Source organism: Falco peregrinus, chromosome 7, assembly GCF_023634155.1.
Source record: "Falco peregrinus isolate bFalPer1 chromosome 7, bFalPer1.pri, whole genome shotgun sequence".
NCBI classification, from domain to species: Eukaryota; Metazoa; Chordata; class Aves; order Falconiformes; family Falconidae; genus Falco; species Falco peregrinus.
This window is the reverse complement of record NC_073727.1, coordinates 29,848,810-29,874,763: the sequence shown is the minus strand read 5'-3', so window position 1 is coordinate 29,874,763 and position 25,954 is coordinate 29,848,810. Positions and strand designations below refer to the sequence as shown.

General features: G+C 38.2%; 1 protein-coding gene across 1 annotated transcript in view; it reads left to right on the top strand.

Annotated features, from left to right (window-relative positions):
- The first annotated feature begins 337 nt into the window (after positions 1–337).
- ROS1 (ROS proto-oncogene 1, receptor tyrosine kinase) overlaps positions 338–25,954 on the top strand; it is a 71,659-nt gene continuing 46,042 nt past the window's right edge. Inside the window, exons 1-18 of the mRNA XM_055810730.1 lie at positions 338–460; positions 2,465–2,518; positions 4,205–4,264; positions 4,944–4,970; positions 7,831–7,891; positions 8,596–8,744; positions 9,889–10,027; positions 10,524–10,725; positions 11,385–11,461; positions 13,823–13,945; positions 14,950–15,134; positions 16,282–16,379; positions 16,917–17,428; positions 18,053–18,265; positions 19,129–19,239; positions 19,741–19,922; positions 20,880–21,071; positions 25,051–25,151. Of these exons, the coding sequence (XP_055666705.1) occupies positions 338–460; positions 2,465–2,518; positions 4,205–4,264; positions 4,944–4,970; positions 7,831–7,891; positions 8,596–8,744; positions 9,889–10,027; positions 10,524–10,725; positions 11,385–11,461; positions 13,823–13,945; positions 14,950–15,134; positions 16,282–16,379; positions 16,917–17,428; positions 18,053–18,265; positions 19,129–19,239; positions 19,741–19,922; positions 20,880–21,071; positions 25,051–25,151 (2,609 nt within the window). The remainder of the gene's footprint in view (positions 461–2,464; positions 2,519–4,204; positions 4,265–4,943; positions 4,971–7,830; positions 7,892–8,595; positions 8,745–9,888; positions 10,028–10,523; positions 10,726–11,384; positions 11,462–13,822; positions 13,946–14,949; positions 15,135–16,281; positions 16,380–16,916; positions 17,429–18,052; positions 18,266–19,128; positions 19,240–19,740; positions 19,923–20,879; positions 21,072–25,050; positions 25,152–25,954) is intronic.

Here is a 25,954-nt window from a genome sequence, read left to right as displayed (position 1 = left end):
TCCGCGTTGCTTGGAGCACCTGATTAAAAGCATTACACTTAGTTTCCATTTTACGTTAATGATATTTATGTAAGGAGATACGCTGACTTTCATTGGTCAACTCTTTTGTTTCAGTGGTTTAATAAGAAACTATGAAATGGATGTTGTGCAATTTCGAGACAAATGCTCCAGGAAGCTGAAAAGTTGTTGAAGGAATGGAGAGTAAGCAAGGATTTTAAAAATATTTAACAAGCTGAAATGCACAAATTTCAGTTGTGTCTCCGTCATCTAGACTAAAAGGAGTTTGTATGGCCAAGTCAAGGAAAGAATCAGTCTGACAGATGAAATTGCTTAAGTTATGAGGAACACTTGCCTGTGGGATCCCCTGCTGAACATACTTGCTGCTTTTTGCTGTGTATGGATTTCTGCAGTGTACTGTACTTTCTCAAAAGATTGTCAAAACTTATGTACAAGTAACCTGGTAAGTTTTGAAAAACTGTACTTAATATTTTGAAACATAGATGGTTGTTAGCACTGTAAGAATTTTCTATTACGAATCAGCTTTTTCAAAATTATTTTTAAAAATGTATCTGAGTAAAAGCAGAGTTTGAGAACTAATGTTTAACATTTGAATTGGTGAAACCAATTTATATATATAAATAAATATATATATATTTTATTTATAAAAATAACCTATATTTATATATATAAAGCACCTATCACCATATTGATAAACATTCTTTGGAACCACTCTTTACAGCAGAGGTAAGAACAGGAGTCAGTCTGTTAGTACCTTAGGACTTTGGTTTCCAACCAATTTTTTTTTTAAAAAAAAAAAGCCACAAGACTGCTGCCAGCCTGCCTGACTGGTGTTTAATAGTGCTGGTAAGGTATAAATATACTGGTAAGGAAGAAATCCCATTAACCAGATTGCATGGGTGTTCGTTTCATACTTTCTTTATATACTTATGTTCCAACACCTCCTGAAATTACTATAAACACTGAAGACCCTGAAGGGTGGAGGAGAGAAACCTTTCTTCTTTCAGTTTATTCACTTTACTTATCAGTTTCTGTCTAGTCTATGACTTTTCTTATATAGATCTAGGAAAACTGTAAATTCACAAGAAATTGGCTGGGAATGTGTGGCTTGCACAATTATCCTGAACTAGTTTCAGCTTCTTTTTGAAGTCGCTTATGCTTTAAATTGTGGATATTTATTTAAGTATTAAAGATGGTGGTTGGATCCTTAATCTTATGGGGTTTTTTTTATGGTTATTATTTTTCCTTCTACTGATGCACAACAAAGATAAGCAGAACCTCTCAAATCCAAACAGTAATTCTTCATGAGACTTTAAGGAGTTACATCCTTGTTTCTATTTGCCTGAAATGTTGATGTTGTTTAGAAGACCATGTACCTTTGCTCTGTAAAAAGGACATTTTGTACCTTGGGGCTAACCAACTATGGAAACCTACTGCAGAGGACTGTCACCAGCTCCATTTTATTTCATACATTTGTCTGTCAGTTCCTTTAAAACTAACTCTTAACTCTTGCACCAGTGAAAGAGTTAATTGCCTTCTCTGATGGAAGCCTATTATGCAATTATAAGTTTAATGGGGATCCTTTAATTTAAGCCTAAATTATTTCAGAATAAGAAATAAGTTGCTCTTCCTTTCAGCTTTGAAAGACAGGTAAATGGCATTCATGTTCAGTGAACATATTATGTAAGGAATTCAGATGAGAAAAACATAATCTTGGAGCCTGAGAGCTGTAAATCTTATTTTTTGCCTCCGGTCTACTTATTGTGTTCACATTTGTTTTGTGACACCTTTGATTCTCACTATTGTCGTGGTGTGCCCAGCGTGCTGAAAATTTCTTCCTGAGAGTTGTTTTATTAAGGGTGCTCTTACCTGTTTGCTGGACAAAACTTAGGACCTAACATTCAGCTTCTCCAAGGCTGTTAGATACATCCTCAAATCATTTGCACTTCACAGGTGGTGACTGGTTTTGCACACTTTGAATGATGTGAAAAAACAGGCACCTTAGCTCAAGAGTACTTTAAAGCAGGAGAGGAAGAGCAGTCACCATATGGCTGCATAAAACCCCTTCAAAAGGAGACCAGACGAAAGGCATTTAGCTTGAAGGAAGGTCTTTCTGCTCCCAAGAGGTCAAAGCCACCTGGCTTTGCAATTAACACCCAACGTATTATGAAGTATTTGTTATTGTCTCAGTGAACCAGAATCAGGAGATGAGAGCCAAATTCCTACCTGAGATAATTTAATTAATGCCAACTGATTCTGTCAATGTTTTTGTTTGACAGTACTCTGAAATTAGTCTCAAGTGAGGAGCTACTGGTGTGTCAACAATAAATTTCTTCAAATAAGGAATCATTAGTTGAAGAAAATGTGTTTTGCAAGAAACAAATGTTTTAATATATTTTAATCAATTAATTGACTTTTTGTAAAATTGTATGTATTTCTCTTATAGGAAGGAGAAGTTGGAATTACTAGCCTTTGTAATGTTAGTGACATCACTGGAGCAGTAAGTAATGGTTTACTTTATTGATTACTGACATTTTATGTTACTGCTATTTGAATAAAATGGGTACAATGATCATATTATCAAAGACTCCATGTAAATATGCACAGTTGCCTGTCTGGTATAAGTCAGTAGGTTGTGTGCTTAGACTTGGCTTGAATTATTAAAGACAGAACTATCTTTTTTGTTTAAAGAAAATGTGTAAAGGCTTTGGATCTCTGCTTTCAGTCATGTTCACATTTGTGATCTACAAATCATAAGTTTTCGAGAAAATGATTCAAAACTAGTGTTCCCTCCAAAATACAAATCATTAAGATTGTTTTATTCAGCTACCTTTGTACAGTTAAGTAGTTTATTTTGTTTTCTCAGTGATTTGATGGGAGAAAACAACATGACAATTGTTGAAAATTTAGAGTTCTGTAGGACTTCAAATGATTGTGTCTATTATGGGGGTGGGTGGTGTCTTTAGCTCAACATGAGCTTTCCATAGGAGCATTCTTGTGAGAACTTTAGCTGATGTTCTTGTAGTGCAGGTTTCGAATACAATTCAAGCTGGTGGTTATACATATTCTTTGAAGAGTAGTGGAGAATTCAGTCATTAATATTTTTCACAGAGGCTAGTGGGAAGCAGCCTCTCAGCACCTGGTGTTTAACAAGGCTGGGTCATTTATGAGGCTGGGACCATAAATGGCTGTGTGTCATGAAAATACATAGCAAGGTTGACTCAGCTATTAGGTTACTGTGTATCTTTGTTCAGTGTTATCAAGTCTTATTGTTTTTTTTTATGAGGCTTTGCAATATTTGATATCAGAGTCTCCTTCTTCCAGAGTTGTTTCCTTCCAGTTTCCTTTTAAAAAGAAAACTGTACATGACCACTAAAAAGTGGATGGGACCGAATAAGCAAGAAAGGTTGAACATCAAATCCAACCCACATAATATTTACTACATCTTTGAAAACTCATGGTTTTAAAGCCACTGTTGGAGGGCAGGGGCCTTGTGTTGAATGGCTTTCCACGGTGCTTGGCTGAGCTGTATACTGCATTCTGTTACTATTCCACGGAGAGCAAGTGGTAAAATAAAGTTCAGAGAGCGGGAGCACTGGCCACGCACATCATGGCTGGCTGGGTGACTTGTTCCCAGAGGAAGACTGAACAAGAACTGTCTTAACCAGGTCTCCTTCTGCCCCTGAAGCTATGCATCAGCCCTTTCCCAAGGCCTATGTAAAGCTGAGCACTCTCCCCAGGTGATTGATAGTCACAATCTGCTTAGGTGTCCTGCAGTCCTTTTGGTGCTCTCAGTACATGCAGGGGTGTCAATGTCTTTACTAGAGCTGAAAAGGTAGTTGAACATCTACTGTTTTGTACAAACCAATCTCAAAGAATTATTTTTCTTTTGCTTTGTATTTGATTTTACATTAAGGAGGGCATTACATAACATAACTTACTGTAGTATATGGGTACCTATGATCTTTGGTATGTTTAATATTTTTGTTACAGAGTTTGAGTGCTGCAAATGCCTATTTTATTGCTAAGGAACCAGGGTGAGAAGGAGCTAAGTGACTTGGTCATGCAGAATGTTTTAGTGTAGCTGGAAATTGAACTGTTTTCTTCACCCTCAGAATTGGAGTATTCCTTCTCTTTAAAAAAGTGCTTTCAAAGTCCTTTTTAAAGCTACCATCTGTCTTTGCAGTGCATGAACGGATGTCAGTTCTGGAATGCCACAGTGCAAATCAGTTGCCCACTGAAATGTGTGAGTATTGCCTTAGCCTTGGCTCTGCTGCACTTGTCTCCAGTCCACCAAGTACCTTATCCAATGGCAGATGTGGGAAACCTAACCAAAGCAGTGTTTCTATGAAAAGATGTAATATCCTTATTTTCTTTCATTGCATTTATAAATTCTCTTTTGGGAAGATATTAGTTCTTGCTATGGGAGTTATCTGTAACATCAAAAGCTTTCATTATGTTTGTCAAAATGTGAGGACATTTTACAGTTCATTAAGCTCAACCATTCACTCATTTTTTCAAAATGTGAGAACTAGAGCTTTTCAGGAATTTACTGGAGTCTGTCTCAGAGCTGTATGCAGATGTAAATGAAGCACATGGTCTTTACTAGGTAGATTTCTTGCTTTTACTAAACCAGATGGATGAGTATTGGCACTGGTCTGGGACAACTGCCATTACAGTTTTAAACTGCTCTTTTTTCTGGACCTCTTGAACACCTGAAGCTCATTTAACCTTGGCATCATTTTTAATGTTGACTTTCTGGTTTATCAAGTGTGGGTTTGCCTTTTTTCATTATTTGCCGGTGATAAGGTTTTGTAGTGTACTTTCACTGTAAGAAACTTCTAATTACTTGATATTATCTGTTTGAAACACTCTGTGACTCTAGTTATGCTAATCCCATATTTTATTAATTTTCTTCTTGGCAGAACAAGACATACACTAGAGCATGTGAGGTAAGTTAAGTGCTATCAGAGCAATAAAAAAAAATGTGATTTCAGCGGTTATTATGTCCACATAGTGCTAAGAAATACAATGTAGATACACAAACTTATCAATACAGGTGTAATTGTTTTGTGCTTCCTAAAGCTAAAGAATGAGTTAAGTACCTGAATCCTTTCTTTCTGGCATGGTGGCTAAAGATGTGTTTGGATTTAAACCTGCTGTGTAACAAAGAATATTGCTTTAAAGAAAGCAGACTAATCACACCAGTATGGAACACAGAACAGACCTATTTAAACTATGTTCTAGGCTCCTACAGGAGTCTTGTTCTATCCAGTTTTTCATTAATGCCATCAAAGATGATCCAGAGAGAATGCTTATTAAAGCTGGTATGACATCAGTTCGGTGAGAAGTGGAAAAAAGGAGTGGGAGCTAGAAGGCAAAACACACTCTTGGCTGGGTAGAGACTGAATGAGGTAAAATGCAATTCAGTAAGGGGCAATGTGTTGCCCTTTAGAAAAAGATCTCAAATGGGGAGTGCCTGGTCTGTGCTGCAGGTGGACTGGTATTTACAGTGACAGAGGCAACAGAGTGCAGCTAAAAAGACTGTGTCTTTCTGGGGCTCTTTTAGCATGAACATAGAGTGTAGGATGGGATGGGGATAAGACAATTGCGGGATTGTGTTTGGGACTGCTGAGACCTCAGTATGGAAGTTATACCCAGATGGCAGCAACACACTTCAAGCAGGTGATAGAGGAGTTGGAGGGAATCCTGAGTAGAATGCAAATTCATTGGTGAACTGGAAATTCAACTGAATAGACTGATTTTTTTAATGCTTTTAAATCTGCAAAATTGTGACCATGTAAAAGGCATACAAATATGGTAAGTAGGTTTTGGAGTGTAGGAACAGTCCAAGAAATAACCAACTTATTTTTGTAGAAACACAGAATTAGTGTAGGTTTTGGGGTTTTTTTTTTTGTTATTGTAGTGTTTTGGGTTTTTTGGTGGGTTTTTTTTTTGCTTGTCTGGCCACACAATATGCCAGTTAAATTCACTAACTCTGCAAGGGCTTTTGCAGGATTATCTTTCTACTGGATCAGCCGGCTGACTTGATTCCCCACATGGTCAGGCGAGCACCAGGTCACTGCATGCAGAGGATCAGGTCATTGCAGTCTGCAGGGGAAAGGAGCGGAGTATGAGTGTGTCATTTCCTTTGGCATTGGCTCAGCTGTGTCATGTGGCTACACCTTGGGACCAAAATCTAGCAGTATTGCTCCTGTTAGATTCTACCTCTCACCTAGGAACAGGGGAGTGCCACTAAATTCAGTGGGAATATTCACAAGAAAGGGCAGCAGAATCTGGCTCATACAAGGGCAGTTCTGATCAGTGGAGAATATGTGAGGATTTCTTGTTTTCAGGCACAGCAGATGGCAAATTTCCCTCAAAATTTCTAAGGCTAGGAGCTTTAGTAATCCTCTTACCTCAAGCAAAAATTGGATTTATGGTTCAGACAAAGATCAGAAGAAGAATAACATGAGAAAAAACAAATGGTCAGAAATGTCTGTGTTAAATGAAGCAGAAGGCACTATGAATCAGCACGTAATCAGGGGACACTATCCCCTACAAACTAAACAAATCTTGGTTGTAAATGAAAGCTCCAGTGTACAGTTGATAACTGTCATCTGCTAATATCTGGATCTTTGCCTGCTAACAGTCATGGTAATTCACTTGGGAGTATTTTATTTCTCTGAATAAGAAAACATTGGGAAAACTTTTCAAGTACTTGCACTTGGCACTGAATGCCTAGATGTGAGATAATGTATATAGAAATACACTGCTAAGCAAGTTTTTAAATCCGTCTCAGCTGCAACTGTGTTGTCTGCAATAACATGCCTTATTAGTTTCCATAGGGTGCCAGAAGTATATATCCTAGAATCACAGGAAGAGCAATTAAAAACATTTGCTCACTTAACATAATGAATTGCTTCTGAATGATCTAAAGGTTACTCATTTGAAAGGTGGCTGCTGTATGAAGCAAACTTCAAGTTTTTATAGGCTGAGTGAACTGGCAAAATACAACGAGCCCAAATAAAATGCCTGTCTAGAAAAGCTCAAACCATCACTTCTCAAAAGTTATGGCTTTCCAGGAGACTCAGTCTTGCATGTAATTTTTATGCTACTGAAATCCACCTGGAAAATGTTACTACCTCTTCTTAAGTTATCTACCTATAAAGCAGGGTAACACTTTATCTATGTTCCCTATCTAAACTGGATTTTCTATTCTCAGGATGTGACTGTGAGGTACCCACTGCTCTGGGGTATTTGTTATATTTACACCTTGTAGACACGACTGTACTAGAAGTAACTACTGACAAGGAACTGTTGATTAGGCATTGCTGCTTTTATAAATTACTAATTTCAACTATTTTGAAAATTCACTGGAAGTACCTTTGTAAGAATGTGCCTCATTCATAGGATACATGAATGAATACATGAAGCAGGAAAGGGTGAAATCCAACATATGGAGCATATCATTAGCGAGTTAAAAACCATTACTTCCTAACTCCATGGTTGTCACTGAAGTCTATTTCTAGCTTCAATGTAGCCCCATATTTGTGCTTTCCACAAAGGGACAGTGTGTAAGGAGGAAAACCTTATTCAGTGCCCAGTGAATTGATGGAAGGGCTCTCAGGAAGCTCTTTGGTGTGAGGTTTTGGTACTACTGTTTTTTGGAATGAATGTAATGATTTCCACAGAGTTTGTTTTATTCAAAATGTCCACAGCATTTGTACGTATTTAAAATGTGTCTGCATAATTCTAGGAGGAAGTTTGCCTTTACACAAAACTAACCAGTGAGTTCTGTACCCTACACAGACAGTTTCCTGTAAGTTTGGTTGTAGCCGTGCAGAGGATGCATATGGAGTTGAAGCACAGAGTAAGTCTGAATAGAGTCTTGTCCAATTCAAAAACTGATAAATTGAGTTTTAAGATTATGGTCTAGTTCTATTATCTGGATTTCTTTCAAAAACTAAAAATGTCTGGTCAGAAAATTACCATTTTGCTTTTTTCTTTTAACAAGTACAACGAAGTTAACTCTATCTTATAGTAAAACATTTTTTCCCCTCCCTTTCATGGACATGAGACTTTTTGAATCCAGTCTCAACTGTTTAAGATGATACTTTGTCAAGCACTCATCCTTGACCTGTCTGCTATCTTGAAATCATTGCCAAAAGCTCTCGCAACTTATGTGGGAACAATTGGGCCAATACAGTGCTATTGAAATAGGCCCCTTGAAAATCTCTTCAGAAGTCTCCCATAACCTTCTTTAGGTTTCTAATTAATTTAATCAAAATTTTACTAAGTACCTTTTTTGTATGTAATTTAATTAAAAGTGCATTTATACAAGTGCAATGTTGTAGTCACATTTGCTTGCATTGAACTTGGCCCAGTTCAGGCTTACTTATCAAACTGTCTTTAAAATGTCATGTGATTTATTCAGCAATGTTTTCAATACATTCTTTTCTATGGTTTTATTGGCTTCACAGCTTTCAGTTGTGTGGGGGTAATAGGCTTTTACCCTCAAGGCCCAGAGATTGCCATGAAAAGGTTTTCTTACTGGTGTATTGTCTTTCCCCTCAGACTTCTTGAACAAACCTAGCGCGCCATTTGCCTCTACCATTGGAAGCCACAGTGTCACATTAGGGTGGAAGCCAGCTAACATCTCTGGGGTGAACTATATTATCCAGTGGAAGTTCAATCATCTCCCTGGAGACTGGAGGTACACAGAGGTAAAGAAGGACACTTCCTTATACTTTGAAAGGAAATAGGTTTTTCTCTGCTTTTGATTTTATTTTAGAAAAAACATTGGATAATATGTTAAGCCCATGAAAGAGGTTTGCAAAATCATAAGTAGCATGGAGAAGCTGAGAAGTGGACAATTCTTCCCTAGTGCCTCCAACACAGGAGCTAGGGACCTTGATGGAAACTATCAGGTAGCAGGTTCAAAACTAGCAAATGAAAGCATTTCATCACAGAATGTGTAGTTATGTTTAGCTGCTTCCTGGCACGTGTGGATGTTAAATTACTAAATTTAAACTCCTAAATATTAAAATTGCTAAAATTGCTAAATTTACTAAATGGCATTTGAAAAGTGACTGGACAAATTAATGGAAGAAAAATTGAGTTCTACTAAATATAAATATTGCCATTGTTTCTTGTTGAGCCATGCTTATAAAATGCCAAGACAGTATTTGGGAGCAATATCACTGTCAGCTTTTTTTTATACCTTTCCTAGAGAAATTTTTTTACTTCTGGTCAAAGATGCAATACTTGGCTAGATGGACCTTTGTTCTGACTCAGTATGGTTATTCTTATATTACGTTCTTTTGCGTCAACTATACACTTGTTATCTTGCCATCATTTCTATTAGATCAAATTACAGAGCTTGGCAAGTTGATGTCACAAAGGTAAAGATAATTTGCTAGGCAGGAAGTTCTTGTGAAATAATGGGGAACAATGGCTTCAGACAGTAAATATTAAGGGTAACTAGGAGCCTTTGGATATTAAACCTGTATTATATGTATCAACAGTTTAAAATACGTTGCCCATAATATGCTATTATTTTAGGCTTTTTACCTTATTCTTCAAATTTACTTTTATATTGCATCCATCCTTCTATTAATCTGCTCGTTGTTTAGATTTGGTAGTGTATTCTGAAGAAAACGGAAGAGAAAAAGTTCTAAAAGGATGGCAAATAAAAGTCTATGCTGAAAACAGCACCCAGAATTTCCTTTTATTTAAACTTAGGATGCTGCATTTTTGTATCCTGAAATAGATTTGTTGTTGTATGAGACCTCTTTTTCCCTGATAACATCCTAAACAGTAGCTGCAGATGGAGGAAAAAAAAATTATTGTGCCTGTGCATTAATCTAGGTAGTATCTGAAACTTCATATACTGTCAAAGACCTTCAAGCCTTCACAGAATATGTGTTTCGAGTAGTTTGGATCATTACATCTCAACTGCAGCTCCATTCTCCATCTAGTTCCAGTTACCGGACACATGCTTTTGGAGGTAATGAACTGCACTATTAATTGCATCTTTCAGGACTGTATTAGAAACATGTAGGTTTCCTTGTTCTTTTCACAGAAAACACTGGTGCTTAATCTCCAGAATGATGTTTACATTGTCTGTTAGGTAGCTGCAGGAGGCCAAACTGAAATACTACAGGCTTTTTTTGTATGAACTAGAAGATTTAGGGCTGCTTCCTGCTTTTAGTTTTAAAAACGTGCACAGAAAAGTACATGGTCAAAATTGTGAGGGCACACTGGATATTTTTATGCATAATTATGCACATTAATTTTTCGACTGAAATACATTTTTCAGGACACTAAAAAAAGTTGAACATTGCTGAAATTTTATGCTGTCCTTAATCGTATTTATTAGTATAAATGAATTACAGGTATGAAACCTAAAAAAAAGAAAAACTATTGATGTTATATACAGAGTCAGATGTTTTTGTTTTACAGTATTGATGTTATATATAGTCAGTTATTTCTGTCTCTTGCAGCTCCTGCAACAGCTCCTGTCATTAAAGATATTCAGAGTTCAAGTCCAAACACTGTTGAAGTTAGTTGGTCTCCACCACTTTTTCCAAATGGATTGATTATTGGATATAACTTGCTCCTGACCAGTGAGAATCATGAACTGTTGAGAGCATCAAGAGGGCATAGCTTTCAGTTCTACTCCACTTTCCCAAACAACACTTACAGGTATGAAAGGAAGAGATAATTAACATGGTGAAATGTGCTTTAGTGCTTCTTTCCCAGATGGTACCGGGTATGCCTAAACACCACTTCTGCACAATTACACAGTTTGTTTATGTTTTTGCCAAAAGCAAGAGTACCTTCCTTGAAATAATGGAGTTATTCCAGATGAGTTGGCTGCTTATGTGGAAGTCAAATGGGGAGGAAGGAAAAGCAATTTGATACAGGGCCCGTAGGCTGCATTTTCTTAGCTGCCATTTTTCATTTTTTAAGCTTGTGTGGCATGTTTTCAGTACATTCAGGGAATGATAGAGCAGTCCTCCCTAGTCCTTTAAGCATCTGTAAAAATTCCTTCATTTTTATTAAACACAAAGGCCTGCATTCTGCTTGCACTGGTAAATACTGATCTTCCTTTGAAATTAAATTGAGTTGCTCTTCTGAATCTGAAACCCCATTCTGCATTTTAATTTAGAAGATTCTGTTGTTGTCCCACCTTTGGGGAATTTGGGTTCGGGTTGGTTCATAAATTTCCCAGAGCATTATATTTAAATAGCCATTTTCTGAAAGTCACTTTTTTGGCAGCTGCCCTACTTGATAAAATGTTACTCAGGCAATCTTTCAAAGGAAACCTGCAAACCAAAACCTGTTTCTTTGGTTTACTGTAGGTTCAGGATTGTGGCGGTAAATGAGGTTGGTGCTGGACCCCCTGCCGAAGCCAACATCACAATCTCAGAATCCAAAGGTACAAGAGTAGCAGTGTCCTTATCACTGTCTGTTCCTGGGGACAAAGTCACATTTGCTGGGCTGCCATGTACCTGGCAGAAGAGAATAATATTTAGACTATAAACACCGCATGACAAGGAGTTGTTCACTGAGGAGTCAATAGCATATCAGAGAGAGTCCTGTTTTTTAGTTGTGGACATTATCAAGCTACACCACGTGGTAATAACCTGAGATGCTGGTAGACCCAAACAAATTTGGTCTGAGTTGTGTTATAGATGAAAAACTCCTCAGTGGTCCGAGGCAGTGACTGGGAGGAGATGCTTCCATTTTCTAAATGAGACTTTAACAGCTGACAAACAAATCTATTTATTCTAATAATATTAAATACTTAATGTGAAATACTTCTTAAAACATCCTCAGTTATCTCATGTCAAATATGTGAAATCATATCAATTTTTGTTGCTCTTTCATGGCTGTATTTATTTTACTGTATTAATTAATTAATAATTAAAGCAATGATCCATTATAGGTATCACTCAAAGAATTGCAGAAATAGTAATTAATTGCCAGAGAAATGTACATGTTGAAATAGAGCACAAGTGAGAATGAAACCAATGTTATCAAAATGTATCTTCAGAAAGGAAAACAAAAGATGCTGTCCTCCTCCTGAAGAAATCAGTTGTCAACACCTGGAAACTCTCCAACTCTAGCAAACACTTTAAGTCTGTCTCTGAATTGCCAGTCTTCTGCTATTTATTAGAGAAATTGAACTTAAAACTGCTTTGGTTCTTTTTATGACTTCCTTTTTTCTCTAATAGCTCAGACACACTGATACGTTCTTGTCTGGAGGCTCCACAGAGGTTTTGCTCTAGGGTTGGCTGTTCCTGAGCCGTGAACATTTGAACCATTTGTGAAATGTCCAGACTGGTACATCTGACTGTGTTCATTAAGTCAAGGCAATTATCAACCAATCAATTTAAGGCAGAAAACAAACAAACAACTTTAACCCCCACAAAAAAAACCTTTCTGGGGTGGGGAATGATCCCATCTCCCCTTATTAGTCACCATGTAAAACCTCAGTTTATTCCCCTTAAATTGCAGTGGTATGTGCTTTCTGTCTGTGCTAACATGAACAGGAGCAAACCTTCCTCATGTATCACATTCAGAAATGGTGTTACTGCACCAGGTACTGAGCTGTGTAGATCTGAGCCCCCGGAAGAGTCAGGAGAAGAATCTGGTCTCTGGGCTGGGTTGCAAGAAAATGTATTGTACTTGTACTGTGCCCTGGAGACATCATCACCGAAATGACTTGTGGTGTGTGCATCATGTGAGAAATACATGCAGCTCAATCTATGCAGATTATCCAGGAATTATTGAAGACAGCATTTGATCAGTCTTGTGATACCCATATGAGGAAATGACATCTGACAGCAGACAGCTGTTTAAACTTGGGGGGGGGGGGGGGGGGGGGGGGGCAGGGGGGAAGGAGAGGATTGCTTGGAAACTGAAATTAGCCAAATTCAGGCTTGAAATAATGCAACACTTTTTAAAATGACAGTAACTACATGTGAATCAGTTTAGCAGGAGATGTGCTAGATTTTTGAAAGCAAGACTAGCTGTCTTTCCCAGATCTATGCATAGCCCAGACAGAAGGTATGGATTTACTGCAGAGGCTTCAATGTAAGTTACTCAGGCCTGTATAAGCACAAAGTGAACTTATAGAATCACGGAATCACACAATCATTTATGTGATCAAAGCGCTCCTTCTTGACTTCAAAATCTGTGACTTTATTAGAAAAAAGGATTAAATTTATCAACTTTGAAGCAGATCATATTATCCCATTGTCATCTTTATCTGTGAAAACTACTTGTTCCTTGAAAAAGTCATCGATCAGCATGATGAAATAAATGAAATAAACTTACTTGCCTTGCTCTTCCCCAGTTCTGTGGGACAATATTCTACTTTGACTGGGCTTTTCAAAGAGGCCCAGAGGGGTTAAATATACCGCTTCTGCTGGATCTGGGAGTCACATGGATGCCTTAGTGCCTTCATTTCCTTAGGAATCCCTAGGGCCTCATTTACTCCAGCTTACCCCCTCAGCAGGGACTCACTGCTGTTACAGGAAATGCTGTGGAATTCATGTGGTGCATTCTCACCCTGGCTGAGGAGTCAGAAGGCATTGTAATGGCAAATAACTCCGTCCACTCTCAACAATCAAAGAATTTACTTTTTAGTCTGTCATTGATAGTGTAAAAATACATTCATACATGTACATGTGTGTGCATGTGTATATGCATGTCTATTAATGATGTATCTGAGTTAGTAATGTTCTCTGTGCTGCAGTCATCTATGTTAATTCTGAATTTCTCTGTTTGTTAGTTAAGGAAAAAGCAACATGGCTTCTTCTGTCCAGAAACCAGTCTTTAAGGAAGAGATACACAGAATATTTCCTTGAAGCTGCCCAGTGCCTGCAAAATGGTATTATACAACACAACATTACAGGTAAAATCAGATTGGGCTCTCATTCTCTCAAGTACGGCTTAGACCTCTGTGTTCACCAAGGACAGAATGCACCTCACCTAGCTTGAGTCAGTATCTAGCCTCCCTTTATCATCAATGCGGAGAAATAGGAACTTTCAGGACATGATATGACCTATGTGAAACGACAGGCACTGAGAAGAGATGTTGCACTCCCCAGTGCAACATTTTCTTCACTGAATCTAGGCAGCTACTTCAGAGCTGGAGTTTTACATAGTAGGTATCTAAACTGAGGTAAGATGAAGCCAAAGCAGATGTTTCCCTATTATTAATGACTGTATTTTCTCAACATGAATATGGGGAAGAGGTTCAGACTGGAGAATTGAATAATACCAAGTGTCGAAAGTTACTGGCTGAAGAGTATGCTAGTGTGTTAGCTACTCTGGGGCACAGAGCTCTACAACAAGCCATTTAGTAGCCCAAGTCCCTAGACAATGATGTTATCTGAAATTACTTGCCACTCTAATGTTTCTTACCTACATTGGTGCTGTGTTTGGTCCTTCAAGACAGTGTGGAAATCTGAGTTTCTCTACAGAAGTTCACAGAGCCACAAAGATGCCAGAGAACAAATGTTGCCCCTAACTAAATACCCTTTGATAATATAGGGGTGGCACAGATAATGTCTAGCTTGAATTCTAGAGTGAATGCTGCTTTGTGAGGAGATGCCAGCTGCATCTCTTTGCCGCAGAGAGGGGCAATCAGTGTCAGTTGGTTCACATGTTGCATATTCTCATTCTGTCTGATCACCTTTCTGAAGGGCAGTTGTCTATAATAATGCCACTTACATAGCAAATGGGAAAGTTTCCTTATTATGTGAAAGAAGACTAGAAGCAGAGGCGAGAAACCAGTTAACTTTTCTCCAGTGATGTTGGGTTGCAGACTGAAAAATACTTACTTTTAAGGCAAATAGAAAAAACAACTGAAAAATTGACACTTTTCTTGTATTATCTGTGTACCTATCTTTGTAGGAATTTCTGTGAATGTTTATCAGCAAGTTATCTATTTTTCTGAGGGGAATTCCATCTGGGTGAAAGGAGCTGCAAATATGTCTGATGTATCTGACCTAATGCTCTTTTACTCTGGCTGGGGGAATATTACGTCCATCTCAGTAGACTGGCTTTACCAGAGGATATACTTTGTCATGAAAGAAAAGGTAGTGCTCCAGAGCTCAATTAATCTCTTATTTCATTTGAACTATTACTGTGATTTATTTTACATGAGAAAATCTGTTTTATATATAGATATGTATACACAAAATATAATTATAGAAAAAAAATTTTTAACTTTAATAATATTCACATATTTCAGAGCTTTAAAAAAGAAGAAAGGCTTGAATATGAGAACATATTTAAAGCAAACAGGCTATATGGAACTGTGGCTTCTTGTCTTATTTTTCTCCTTAGGACATAAAAACCTTTGGTTTTAACTGCTTTGTTTTTAAGAATGACTTCATACTCACCTCATACCCGATATAAGCAACTTTCTGTTACTTGATTCTCCATCTAGCCTGTTCAGTTCCTATTCTCCCTCAGGAAGGTGGTCAGATAACTTTATTATCTGACATTATAACGCTTTTCTTAATTGACAAAAGATGTTCAAGAGGGAAAGTGTTTCATACCAGTGATAACAGCTCAGATTACAACTGTTTCAACTTGAAGTAAAAATGGAGATGGCAACATCAGTTACACTAATGATCAGACTTTGCATGTACCTTTGTAGTCCTCCGGTGCATAAAGGACTAGAAAGTTGCCTTGAATGGTTAGTGGGAGATTTAATATTTTTTTCCCTGCAATCTTCTTGCCATGTCTGATTTTTCGGTTACTGCTCAGGGAACAGGGAGCAGGAAAAGGAGTAGTTATAAAAAGATACAAATGAGCTGTAGGTGAACAGACTGATGGCATGGATTTCTGAATCCATTGCAGATTAGAGAAGTCCCAAGGTATTGCTCACAGGATCAGAAAAGCACATCCTTTTCCCTCTTTCCCCTTCCTTGCCAGATTGTTTTGAAGTACAGCTTGCCTATATTTCCCAAATTGGGCTTTTCTCTCTAGCTTAGAGTTAGTAAGTTAAGAGGAGGATGTCTGACAGACAGATCTTTCATGCTGTCATGGATGCATTTGTTGCATTCATACTTGTGCACAAGTGTTATACTTGGGTGACTGACAACTCAGGAGCCCAGAAGGACCTAGGATTGTGAGAGAGGTATTTCATTGTCTGGTTGAAGGAATCTCAGGTCAGATTGTTTTCTCATTAGCAAACACCCTATAAATGCATCACCAGTTTTTCTTCTCATTACCTAGATATATGTCTGCCATTTAGAGAACTGCACTGCAGCTGAAGATGTCACTCCTCTTTATGTGGCATCCCCTAGGAAGGTTATAGCTGATCCCTATAATGGGTAAGTGTCCTCCTTTAAGCACTTGGTGTCAAAGGTGCTATAAAGTGCCTCTCTAATTTTCTTTACTTCATTGGTCATCTGTAGGCTCCTGTTTCAAACTTGCCTTACCAAAACAAAAGTGCTTGGCAACAAATAATAAACTACAAAACAATTGGAACAGGAGTGATGCCATGTAGTGTTGTTTTTAGCATTTTCTTCCCTAGGGTGTTAGCAGAGGAGATAAAGTATTTCCAATGCAGAAATTTGGTATTCAGACATTCAGTGCTTTTATGAATATGAAGCTCTATGCATTTTAAATGTCCATGCTTAGCACTTGAGGTATTACAGAAGAATATTCTCCAATAGTCTGCCAGCCAAATCCCCAGAAGGTAAAAAGTGATGTGCTTAATTCTCCCAGGATGTATATTAATAGTGCCAAAAGCATTTTCCTATTGTCTGCATAAAGGCAGGAACATCTCTGAGCTGTTAAAATATGTGTGACTCATCTACAGAGTTCTTGCACTGTAGTTATTTGGGTCTATTTTGCTCCATGGCCAGCTATATTTTCTGTCTCCTGGAAGATGGCATATACAGAGCAAACCTTCCACTCTTTCCTGGCACTGCCTCCACAGCTTCACCAGTAGTGACATCAAGTGGTCTGAAAGACTTCATGATCAACTTCCAATCTAAGAGACTTATTTTCTTCAACAAAACAGAACAGGCCTTTGTGTCAGGTTTTCTTGATGGTTCAGAATTTCACACGCTGCGATCACATATACCACTTAACAACATGGAGAGCTTTGTTTATGAGGATAACACATTTACTGTCACAGATGGCTGCGCAGTTTTCCATGAGGAGGTCTCTACAATGGGGATGTCTAGCTTCAATGAGTATGTTGTGGATTGCAATTTGAAATATCCAGAGTACTTTGGCTTTGGCAACTTGCTTTTCTATGGGACATCAACTCAGCCTTTTCCTATACCAACTCCTCCTCGGCTTGTCATGGTGCTATTTGGATTGGACCAAGCTGTGATCAGCTGGAGACCACCTGAACACACTATTGGAACCAGTAAGTTCAGCTGTTTCTTCCTGAAAGTCCACTGTTTTTCTTTCTAGAGAAATAACTTCCTGGTTTCCCCTTTCCTGATGTTGGGCTTTGGTGATTTCAGTAGCAGATCCTGTTGGAAGATGTGGAATTACCTCAGTCTGAAAAATTTAACTCAAGATTTGCCAGTAAAATAGCTTGTCTGATTACATTTATACAAATTTATGTTGGTAACTCATTTGTCATTTGCAAGGGGCTTTAAGCAAGGATCCATCTTAAGTATGGTCTGAAGTAACAGTAATGTTGGTTGCTGATAGCACACAGAAAATGCATGCCAGAGATGTAATGACTTTTGATCAGTGGCTGTGCTATGGTCTTCATCCTCTGTGCATGTGTCTTTGAACATAAGAAAATTACGTAGCTGGGGAAAATTTTGGTTCTTCCAACTTCATTCTTTATGGGGGATTGAACCACTGCTCTTGGTTGGTCACAGAGCTGGCGAGTGTAAATTTTCAATTTATCCCTTTCCCAATTCCCCTGATACTGGCATTTTTGAAATGAGTCTCCAACATACAGTTTTCTCAAAGAATGTGTATCATCTGTTAGAGCCACCTACTCTGTAATAACATGATTGTTTGCATCTCACAGGTCTATCTGCTTGGCACAGCTGGACCTATGATGTGAAAGTGTCATCTCAGCATCCGTCTGAGGAGGAATGGATTGTTTCAAACATTAGTGACACTAGGCTTACTGTGAAGGAGCTAGCCAGCTTCACAAAATATGAAGTGTCAGTCAGAGCTGTGTCTCCTGGTGGTGAAGGGCCATGGTCGGAGTCATTTAGAGGCAAAACTTTAGAAGAAGGTGAGAGTTGCATTGTCACCCAGGAGAAATGAAGAATGAGTTATGCATCCAGCTTTCAATCTGGTGAGACCCAGGCTTTGGGCAAAGACTGAAAAATGAGGAGCACAAAAAGGATAGTCTTAGAAACATTAAAGAATACAGGATAAGTAAATTTGCTTTTAGTTATAGTAGGATTCTCCAACTACAATAATCGTACTGTATATTCTGTATTAATACTACTTGTATACATTTTTCTAATGCAAATACACTATTAACCACACTATTTGATACACTATCAAATGAACAGGTATGAGAGGTGTTATTCCTCTCCTGTGCTCTGTAAAGCACTTTCTATGATGAAGTGGTTTGGGGAGTGCCTTGAGGGTTAATGATGATTTATGAGAAAGTGCAGGCTCACTAAAAGCTGAGAAGGCTAGGTTTGAGCATAGGTAACAGGGGAAATGGATGTGTGCATGATGTCTGAGATCTGTAGATCTTTGGAATGTTTTCTGAAACCTAGTTCACCCATAATAACCTATGTTTGAGGGGAAAACAGCTTTCAGTTTAGGGCACTGGACTGGAACTTGAGGTTAGGGGTGACTTTTGCCTGACTTTAGTAGGGCCAGGTCCAAACCTGTAGTGGTTTTAAAGCATCTAATAGGGTTCCAAACCGCCTTACTGTTCTGGATTTAAACATGACCTGAATCTCTGAGTTTCTCAGATTATGATAATCTCATGCTTTTCTTTGCCCATAATTCCTTAGGGCAGGGTCAGCTTTAACTGAACTTCTGTAACTTTAGAGAAATGGGAACCCCTGCTATTGAAATACAAATATTATACATTAGTTTCTTGTTGGTGTGCACAACTGCAGTTTTCTTTATCAGCTGAAGAAGAACCGTATATGTTGGCGGTGGGGGCTGAAGGGCTCTGGAAGCAGCGGTTGGATAGCTACGGGCCAGGAGAACTCCTTTATCCCCATATAAGAAATATTTCAGGTAAATACTAAACAAGTTGCATGTTACTGCTACAGACTTGTCGGCATTGATTAGCTCTCCATAAATTTCAACAGTACTGAAAGACAAGAGCTTTCATTGCAGCAGTCGAGACTTGAATGCGGTGCAGTACAGTGAAGCAGCTTCACTGAGCCTAGCCTTTGTGTCCATCCTTTCTTCTACTGTATGGACCAAACTAATCCTTAGTGAAACCTTACTGACATCACTACAGTTACAGGAGAGCTAAAATCAACTCTCTAAAATAGTTCTGCCTTCAGCATCCCCATATATGTCATACATTTGCAATTATCAGGGCTATAAACGTACTACGTATGTACATTGTATTCCTATAAGGAAATCCCTATTTTCATGTTAACTGAGCCTAACTTCATTTGTATTGATTTTTAAATAACTGAAATGTCTGGCTACTTTTTATTCTTTAAAAAAATGGGTTTTTATTTACACATTTTTGAAATGCTTAATATCTTCCCTTTTTTCATCAAGACCTCGACTGGTATAATGACACTCTTTATTGGATTAATTCCATGGGGGAAGTTCAGACCTGGTCATTGAACAAACAAGAGGGTACCACTGAGAATACTTACATATCTGATGTCAGAAATGCAAGGATGTTGGCCTTTGATTGGTTGGGTCAATGCTTGTACTGGGCCGGCAAAGCAAATACGGTAGGTATAGTTGCACTTCTTAAAAGGAAAAAAAAGTTCCTAAAGTAAAAAAGAAAGACTGTAAAACAGTATTTGGGAAGATAATCCTTACTACTTCCAACTTGAGATGAATTTGGACCTTTGCTATTGTAGTGTAGAACAATGAGGCCTTTCTTCCCTGGAGTGATTTTCAGAGTTATACAAAGGTTTGGGGTAAGATGTTCACTAATACTCACTAATGCAGGATACTGAACTCCAGGTGCAAAACAGACAAATCAAACATGCTATCAACAGTTTTGTTGGATTCAACACTGTAAAAATAAGTGAAGATAGTGAAAATGGAGGCTGCCAAGCTGATCTCAACTAAGAAGTAGATGGAATTTATTTTAATCAAATTTGACATGATTTGTTTACACAGAGATTTTCAAGATTGGCCTCTGTATTGTTATATTTTGCAGATCACTGCAGGTAAAAAAATAATTACAGTTGCACTTTGCACACTCTCATATCAGGAACACTGACATGTGAATTATTTAAAAGGTATCTGACTTCAAAACTGCAGTGCTAATTTATGCAGTGCTGTCAAATTATGCCTTCCATTTCTTGTAAGTGCAAAATCAGAAGCTGTTTTAAAAACTGGAGCTAGGAGGCCAGATTTCACACTGCCTTGCACCCTCATTTACACTTGTGAATAGTGAATATGAAGTGGGTGAGAAACTCTGTCAGACAGAAGGCTGCCAAAGCTGGGAAAGCCAAGGGGAAGAGATATTTCAGTTTTTTCTTTTGTTACTTTCTGGCAAATATTAACTAATAATTTTGCCTCGTTATTCATCCTTATACTTCGAACGCAAAAGGTTTCAAAGCCTGAGACTTGCATAAGCTTCTGATAAATGGCTGTGGAAATGTCACTTACATGTACTTAATTGATCATGGCTGATGATTTAGGTGTAATGCTAAAAGCAATTCTTTTGTCCCTAGATCTACAGAAAATCACTGCTGGGAGGCCATATGGATGTTGTGGCTCATGTTGTGTTCCTAGTGAAGGATCTAGTAGTGGATTCCATAAATGGCTATTTGTACTGGGCCACAGTGTATTCAGTGGAGAGCACAAGACTGAATGGAGAGGAGTATCTTATGTTACAAGAGCAGCTACAGTTTTCTGGTAAACAGGTGACTGATTTTTTTTATTTTTATTTTTTTTATTTATATTTTTTTAATTTTTTTTTGGGGAGGAGAGTGTTCTGGAAGTTCAGTCTTTTAATAGTCAGTGTTCATGGCTGTCAAAATCAACATGTTGTGACCAGAAGAATAACATGCCTTTCTTGCAATATTGTTAAATCATTTTGAGAACAGGGTAAGAATTAAACCATGTAATAGCTGTACCAAAACTTTGGCTTGTCATTTCTAAAGTCAGACCCTTGCAACAAAATATGATGTTAAAGATGTCCTTATGGTTGCAATGCTGCTCCTTTCCATATGTGAAAGGCACTTGCTTTTCCCAAATGACTTAAATCTAATGGTCAGTTTTGGCTTTCCCATCACAACATGGAGCCAGAGCTCTATAGCATCCTGCCTCCTTTGTGATGTTCCCCAGCTTGTGGGTCCTCAGAGGGCCAGTTTTGGGACTAGATATTTGCCAGGGAGACCGGAGCTGCACTTCAGGCTGCAAAGATTGCTGCTACAGAGACAGGCTTTGCCTATGCTGCTGAGAGGGGGGGGGCAGCAGCTGGTGCGATATTTGTGCTCAGCACAGCTGGCCCCTGCCACTACCCGCCACAGCTTGCTGCTGTGGCTGCTGCAGTACAGGTGAGGGTACCAGATCTGCCACTGACAATCCCCATCCTGCCTGATCCTGTCCCTTGTGTGGTGGCAGGAATAGCAAGTCCTGTGCTTTGGGGATCTTCGAGGCTTTCCATTGCCAGTTTGCCCCTTCCCTTCCCCGTCTTCTCTTTCTCCCTTGTCTGAGTCAGATGCAGGCCTGGCCTCAGCTTGGCCCCTCTTTCTTTGCTCTGTACTGCTGGGGAGCTCCATAGGGTTGTGAAGAGGCTGCTGCAGAGCAGAGCAGCTCCTCAGGGGAGAAAGAAAGGGGACTTCTTGCAAGAGTGAGTAAAGCTAGTGGACAGTATGGGGAGGGGGGAAAGAGATGGGAGGTTGTTGTTTTAGCTGTATTAGGGTGGATGTATTAGGGTGTTCATGAGGGTTTGGGAAGGAGAGGGAAACTCTAAAGCTAAGTACAGAAGTACTGAAAAATTTTTGTCACTTGTAGGGAGAAATGTCTGTCCTGGAAAGGGTCATTGTATCTTCCAGTACTAGCCTCACACCTCTCTGTGGAAGCTGGCGAGTGTGGACTGTCTTCAAGGGAAGATCTATGCTGTCCAAGCTCAACAGCACACTTAACTTGCCACATATCTTCTGAGTGACCAGTTGCAAAGGACTGACAATTTGCAGTTTACTCTAAGCAGCAAGTGTCACCTTCCTTGCCCTTCTCTTTTTATTCACTACCTGTTTCTCTCAATGACCTCATGCTAACCTCAAACTTCTTGTTCTTGTTTTCAGGAACCTTGGCAGCAATAAGACTGCCTGTCTGCTCCTGTCATTTTTTTTCTGCACCTTTCTTTATGTCAGTGATACCAGCCTTCAGCCATCCACTTATTCACACCTCCTACAAACAATCATCTCCTCTCCTGCTTCTCTGCAGCCCCTAAACTATGTGCTGACTTCCTGAACTCAGCCTTCTGCCATGATGCATACAGGAAAAAAGCCAAGTAAAAATGTCTAGATTGAGAAGTGACCAGTTATAGCTGATAGGTGTTTGTTTATTAATATAAAAACCAAAATAAACCCATCAGAAAAAAAAGAGCAGTATGACATTTTTTAATGGTGGAGTTATCAAACTGGTCATTATTGTCACATATAAACATGAAAATACATGTTTGCACAAGTACTAATATGTATCTTCCTTGCACAATCCTGAATACCTCTTACTTCAATATTAAAACACAGATGTAATAGTTAATTGCTGTTATCCAACAGTCAGAGCATGTTCTCTACATGACTGTTCTTACTGGTATTTACTAGTTGGTTTTCTAACAAAGAATTGCTGTTCAGCTGGTCAGTACAGTATCTTCAGCAGTATATGGCTGTATCTCCTTTTAGCTTGAAACCTGAGTGATAGGAAGAGACTACTATGGAGACGTCAGTTTTCAAATATGAAACAAATCTGAAGGGAGAGCTTTGATAGTCTAATTTCTTTGGCAGGAGCTAAACCCTTTTATGACAGTTATTTTATTTTCCAATCAGCTGTTTAGCTTAGCTGGTGTATATTGGCATAGCTTGATTGATTTTGCCACAGCTACTCTGGTTTATTCTAGTTTAGGATATGGCATAGAATTTCCAATGCACTTAGTAAGTACACTTCTTCAATATACCTGGGACAAATGTAATTTGTAGGGGAGCAGCAAAGTGTGTTACATTCAGGAGGGGCTAGGACCCTCTAGGTGTGGTCTCTTATTATTTCTAGTCAAGGGGTATCTCAAGTAGCTAAATTTATGTTGCATCTTATGATGCTGAGTTACATTGCACGATCACAACTACATATCACGTCCAGAGACTAATACCTCCCATGAAATGTAAAGTTTGTCTGTTTTTGAAGCATAACAGAAGGAAGGTGTTAAATTGCTGTTTAACTCGTGAAGATGAACAGTAAAACTATTTCTTTGCCTTTTATTAATGGGGATAGAGGGATCAGGAGAAAGAAAATGGGTACACCTATGGGGAAAATATAATAGTGCCAGAAAAAAAAGCAGGGCAAGAAAAGAAAATCCAAACATTTAAAAAAGCAAGGTAGATTCAGGAAGGTGTAGTTTGGTGTTATGCAAGGGAGGGAGAATAGGTAAATGGGATAAAATATAACATGGTTGACTAAATGTGCACTCAGGCACATACATACTGTGTGATATTTTTAACAGGAAAACCTACAGGAGCAATCACTCAAACCTTGATTTTCTGACATACAATGTCAACAGAAATATGTCAAGAATGTGATTACATAAGGACCAACAGACAACTTAAGTGATATGGCATTTGCTTTCCTGTCATCATCTTCTGCGGTTTATTAATGAAGAGTTGGGGAAAAAAAAAAAAAAAAAGGACTGCTCCACTTACATCCATAATGGAAAATTAAGCTTACAAAAGAATAGCTACAACTAGTGTTTGGACAAGAAGTTTGAGAGCTGCTGGAAAACGTTCAGAGAGGCCCCTAACAACTTGCAGGCTGTGCTAATGACATGACATAGGTTGAACTTGATAACATTTAGCAGACTAATTCGTAGAAGCAAATTCTTTGTTATTCACAGAACAGATTATTAGAAGTCTGAATTCTATTATTGTTGCATATGGTATTGAATCTGTTGTTTACTGCAAAAGCAAGAAAGCTCTGTTTCGAATATTAGGTCCTATTAAAAAAAACAAACAAAAAATCTTGCACCTAGCTTAAATGAGGATGAAATATTGAAGTAATGAACAGCAAGATTGTTTCATTCCTCCCACCCCCCAACTCTTTATTGAAAAATAAATAATTTACCAAAATATAAATGCTTGAATTTCCTGTTTAACCAGATACATCAATAAAATTTTTACATGTATTTTCCATAAGTAACGCAACTCATTAAATATTGCATTCATAAAATCAAAGCTAGAAAACAAAGATGAAAGGTCTGAAGTACTTCTTTCAGAAGGTGTTTCTGACTTTCAGACTGGGTATCCACCACCTGTTTTAGACTAAGAATGTTAAAATACCGGAGGTGTTTTGGGAATTTTGATAGGTAGTTCCACTAATCACTTGATACACTGTTGCCATCATATCTGAAGTGCGCAGATACTCCAGGGATAAACACTGTGACAGGTGCTCATAAAGTGCTATCTAGAAAATCATCAGCTGCTATAAATAGGTGTCCACCAAGGACTTGATGATTTTCTAGTGCTATCTCTTTTTGTGTTAAAATAAATATTCATGATAGTAGTGTTATTTTTGCCAAGAAAGAGCTACTCATGTTGCTATCTAGACAACAGTTATGCCTAAGAGCTTTTACCTCAGAAGTGAAGGTGTGTTCAAATTGCTATTTGGACTTTTGACTTTTTTTTTTCTTAGGTGTTTGGTTTAACTTTGGATTTCACCTATGGTTTTCTTTACTGGCTTGTGCGAGATAGTCTATGCCTGAACCTGTACAGAGTTGCTCTTTGCAAAGAAGGGTAAGTAAACGTGTAGCAGAGGTAAGACAGTCTATGTTTCCTAGTTTTTGTGATATTCTTTAAAAACAAATTTTGTCCAATGCTGGGCACACTAGTTATTGATTTAACATTAAACAAAAAGAAGAGCTAATGATCATAGCTAGCTGATGGCATACTGCCTGTTGGGATGGTTGTTAACATGTTTTACAGTGAGAGAAACACAATATGGAAGCTTAACCAAACTGAGGTCATACTCATCAATTTTTAGACTTAGCTTTAGGAAATAATCGCCATTTATTGTCTATTTTATGTTTTGGCATTTGCAATACCTGACAGTTTTCAAGTGCCTGGAGCTGTAACTTGTTCATCTTGCATGGAGCTTAGGACTTGAACTGACACTGCTTTCTTACCTGAGCAGTCAGTACTCAGCAGACATTCCTCTCAATCATCCTAAGAATGCAATGGCACCATTATTCCTGAAGGGCAATTTTTTTAAAAAAATAAAACAAAACAAAACCGTGTTTATGGGTCAGCTTTTATATATACTAAGACCTTGAGAAAAATGGTATTTTGTTCTGTAAGTACCAAGTACATGATGAGTGATAGCTCATGAAACTTTTTTCATTTTTGCTCCTTTTCATATGGAGAGTGCGATTAATCTTTTTTTTCAAGTATCATAATAAACTTCTTAAACTTAATTGAACAGTATTTGCATGTGCTCATAATGTTGCAGGCTGGCTTTGTGTGGAATCAGCTGAGTTTTCTGACTGATACTAGACTTGTTATGTTTAATGGTAAACATTTAAGGAATCAAAATATGTTGA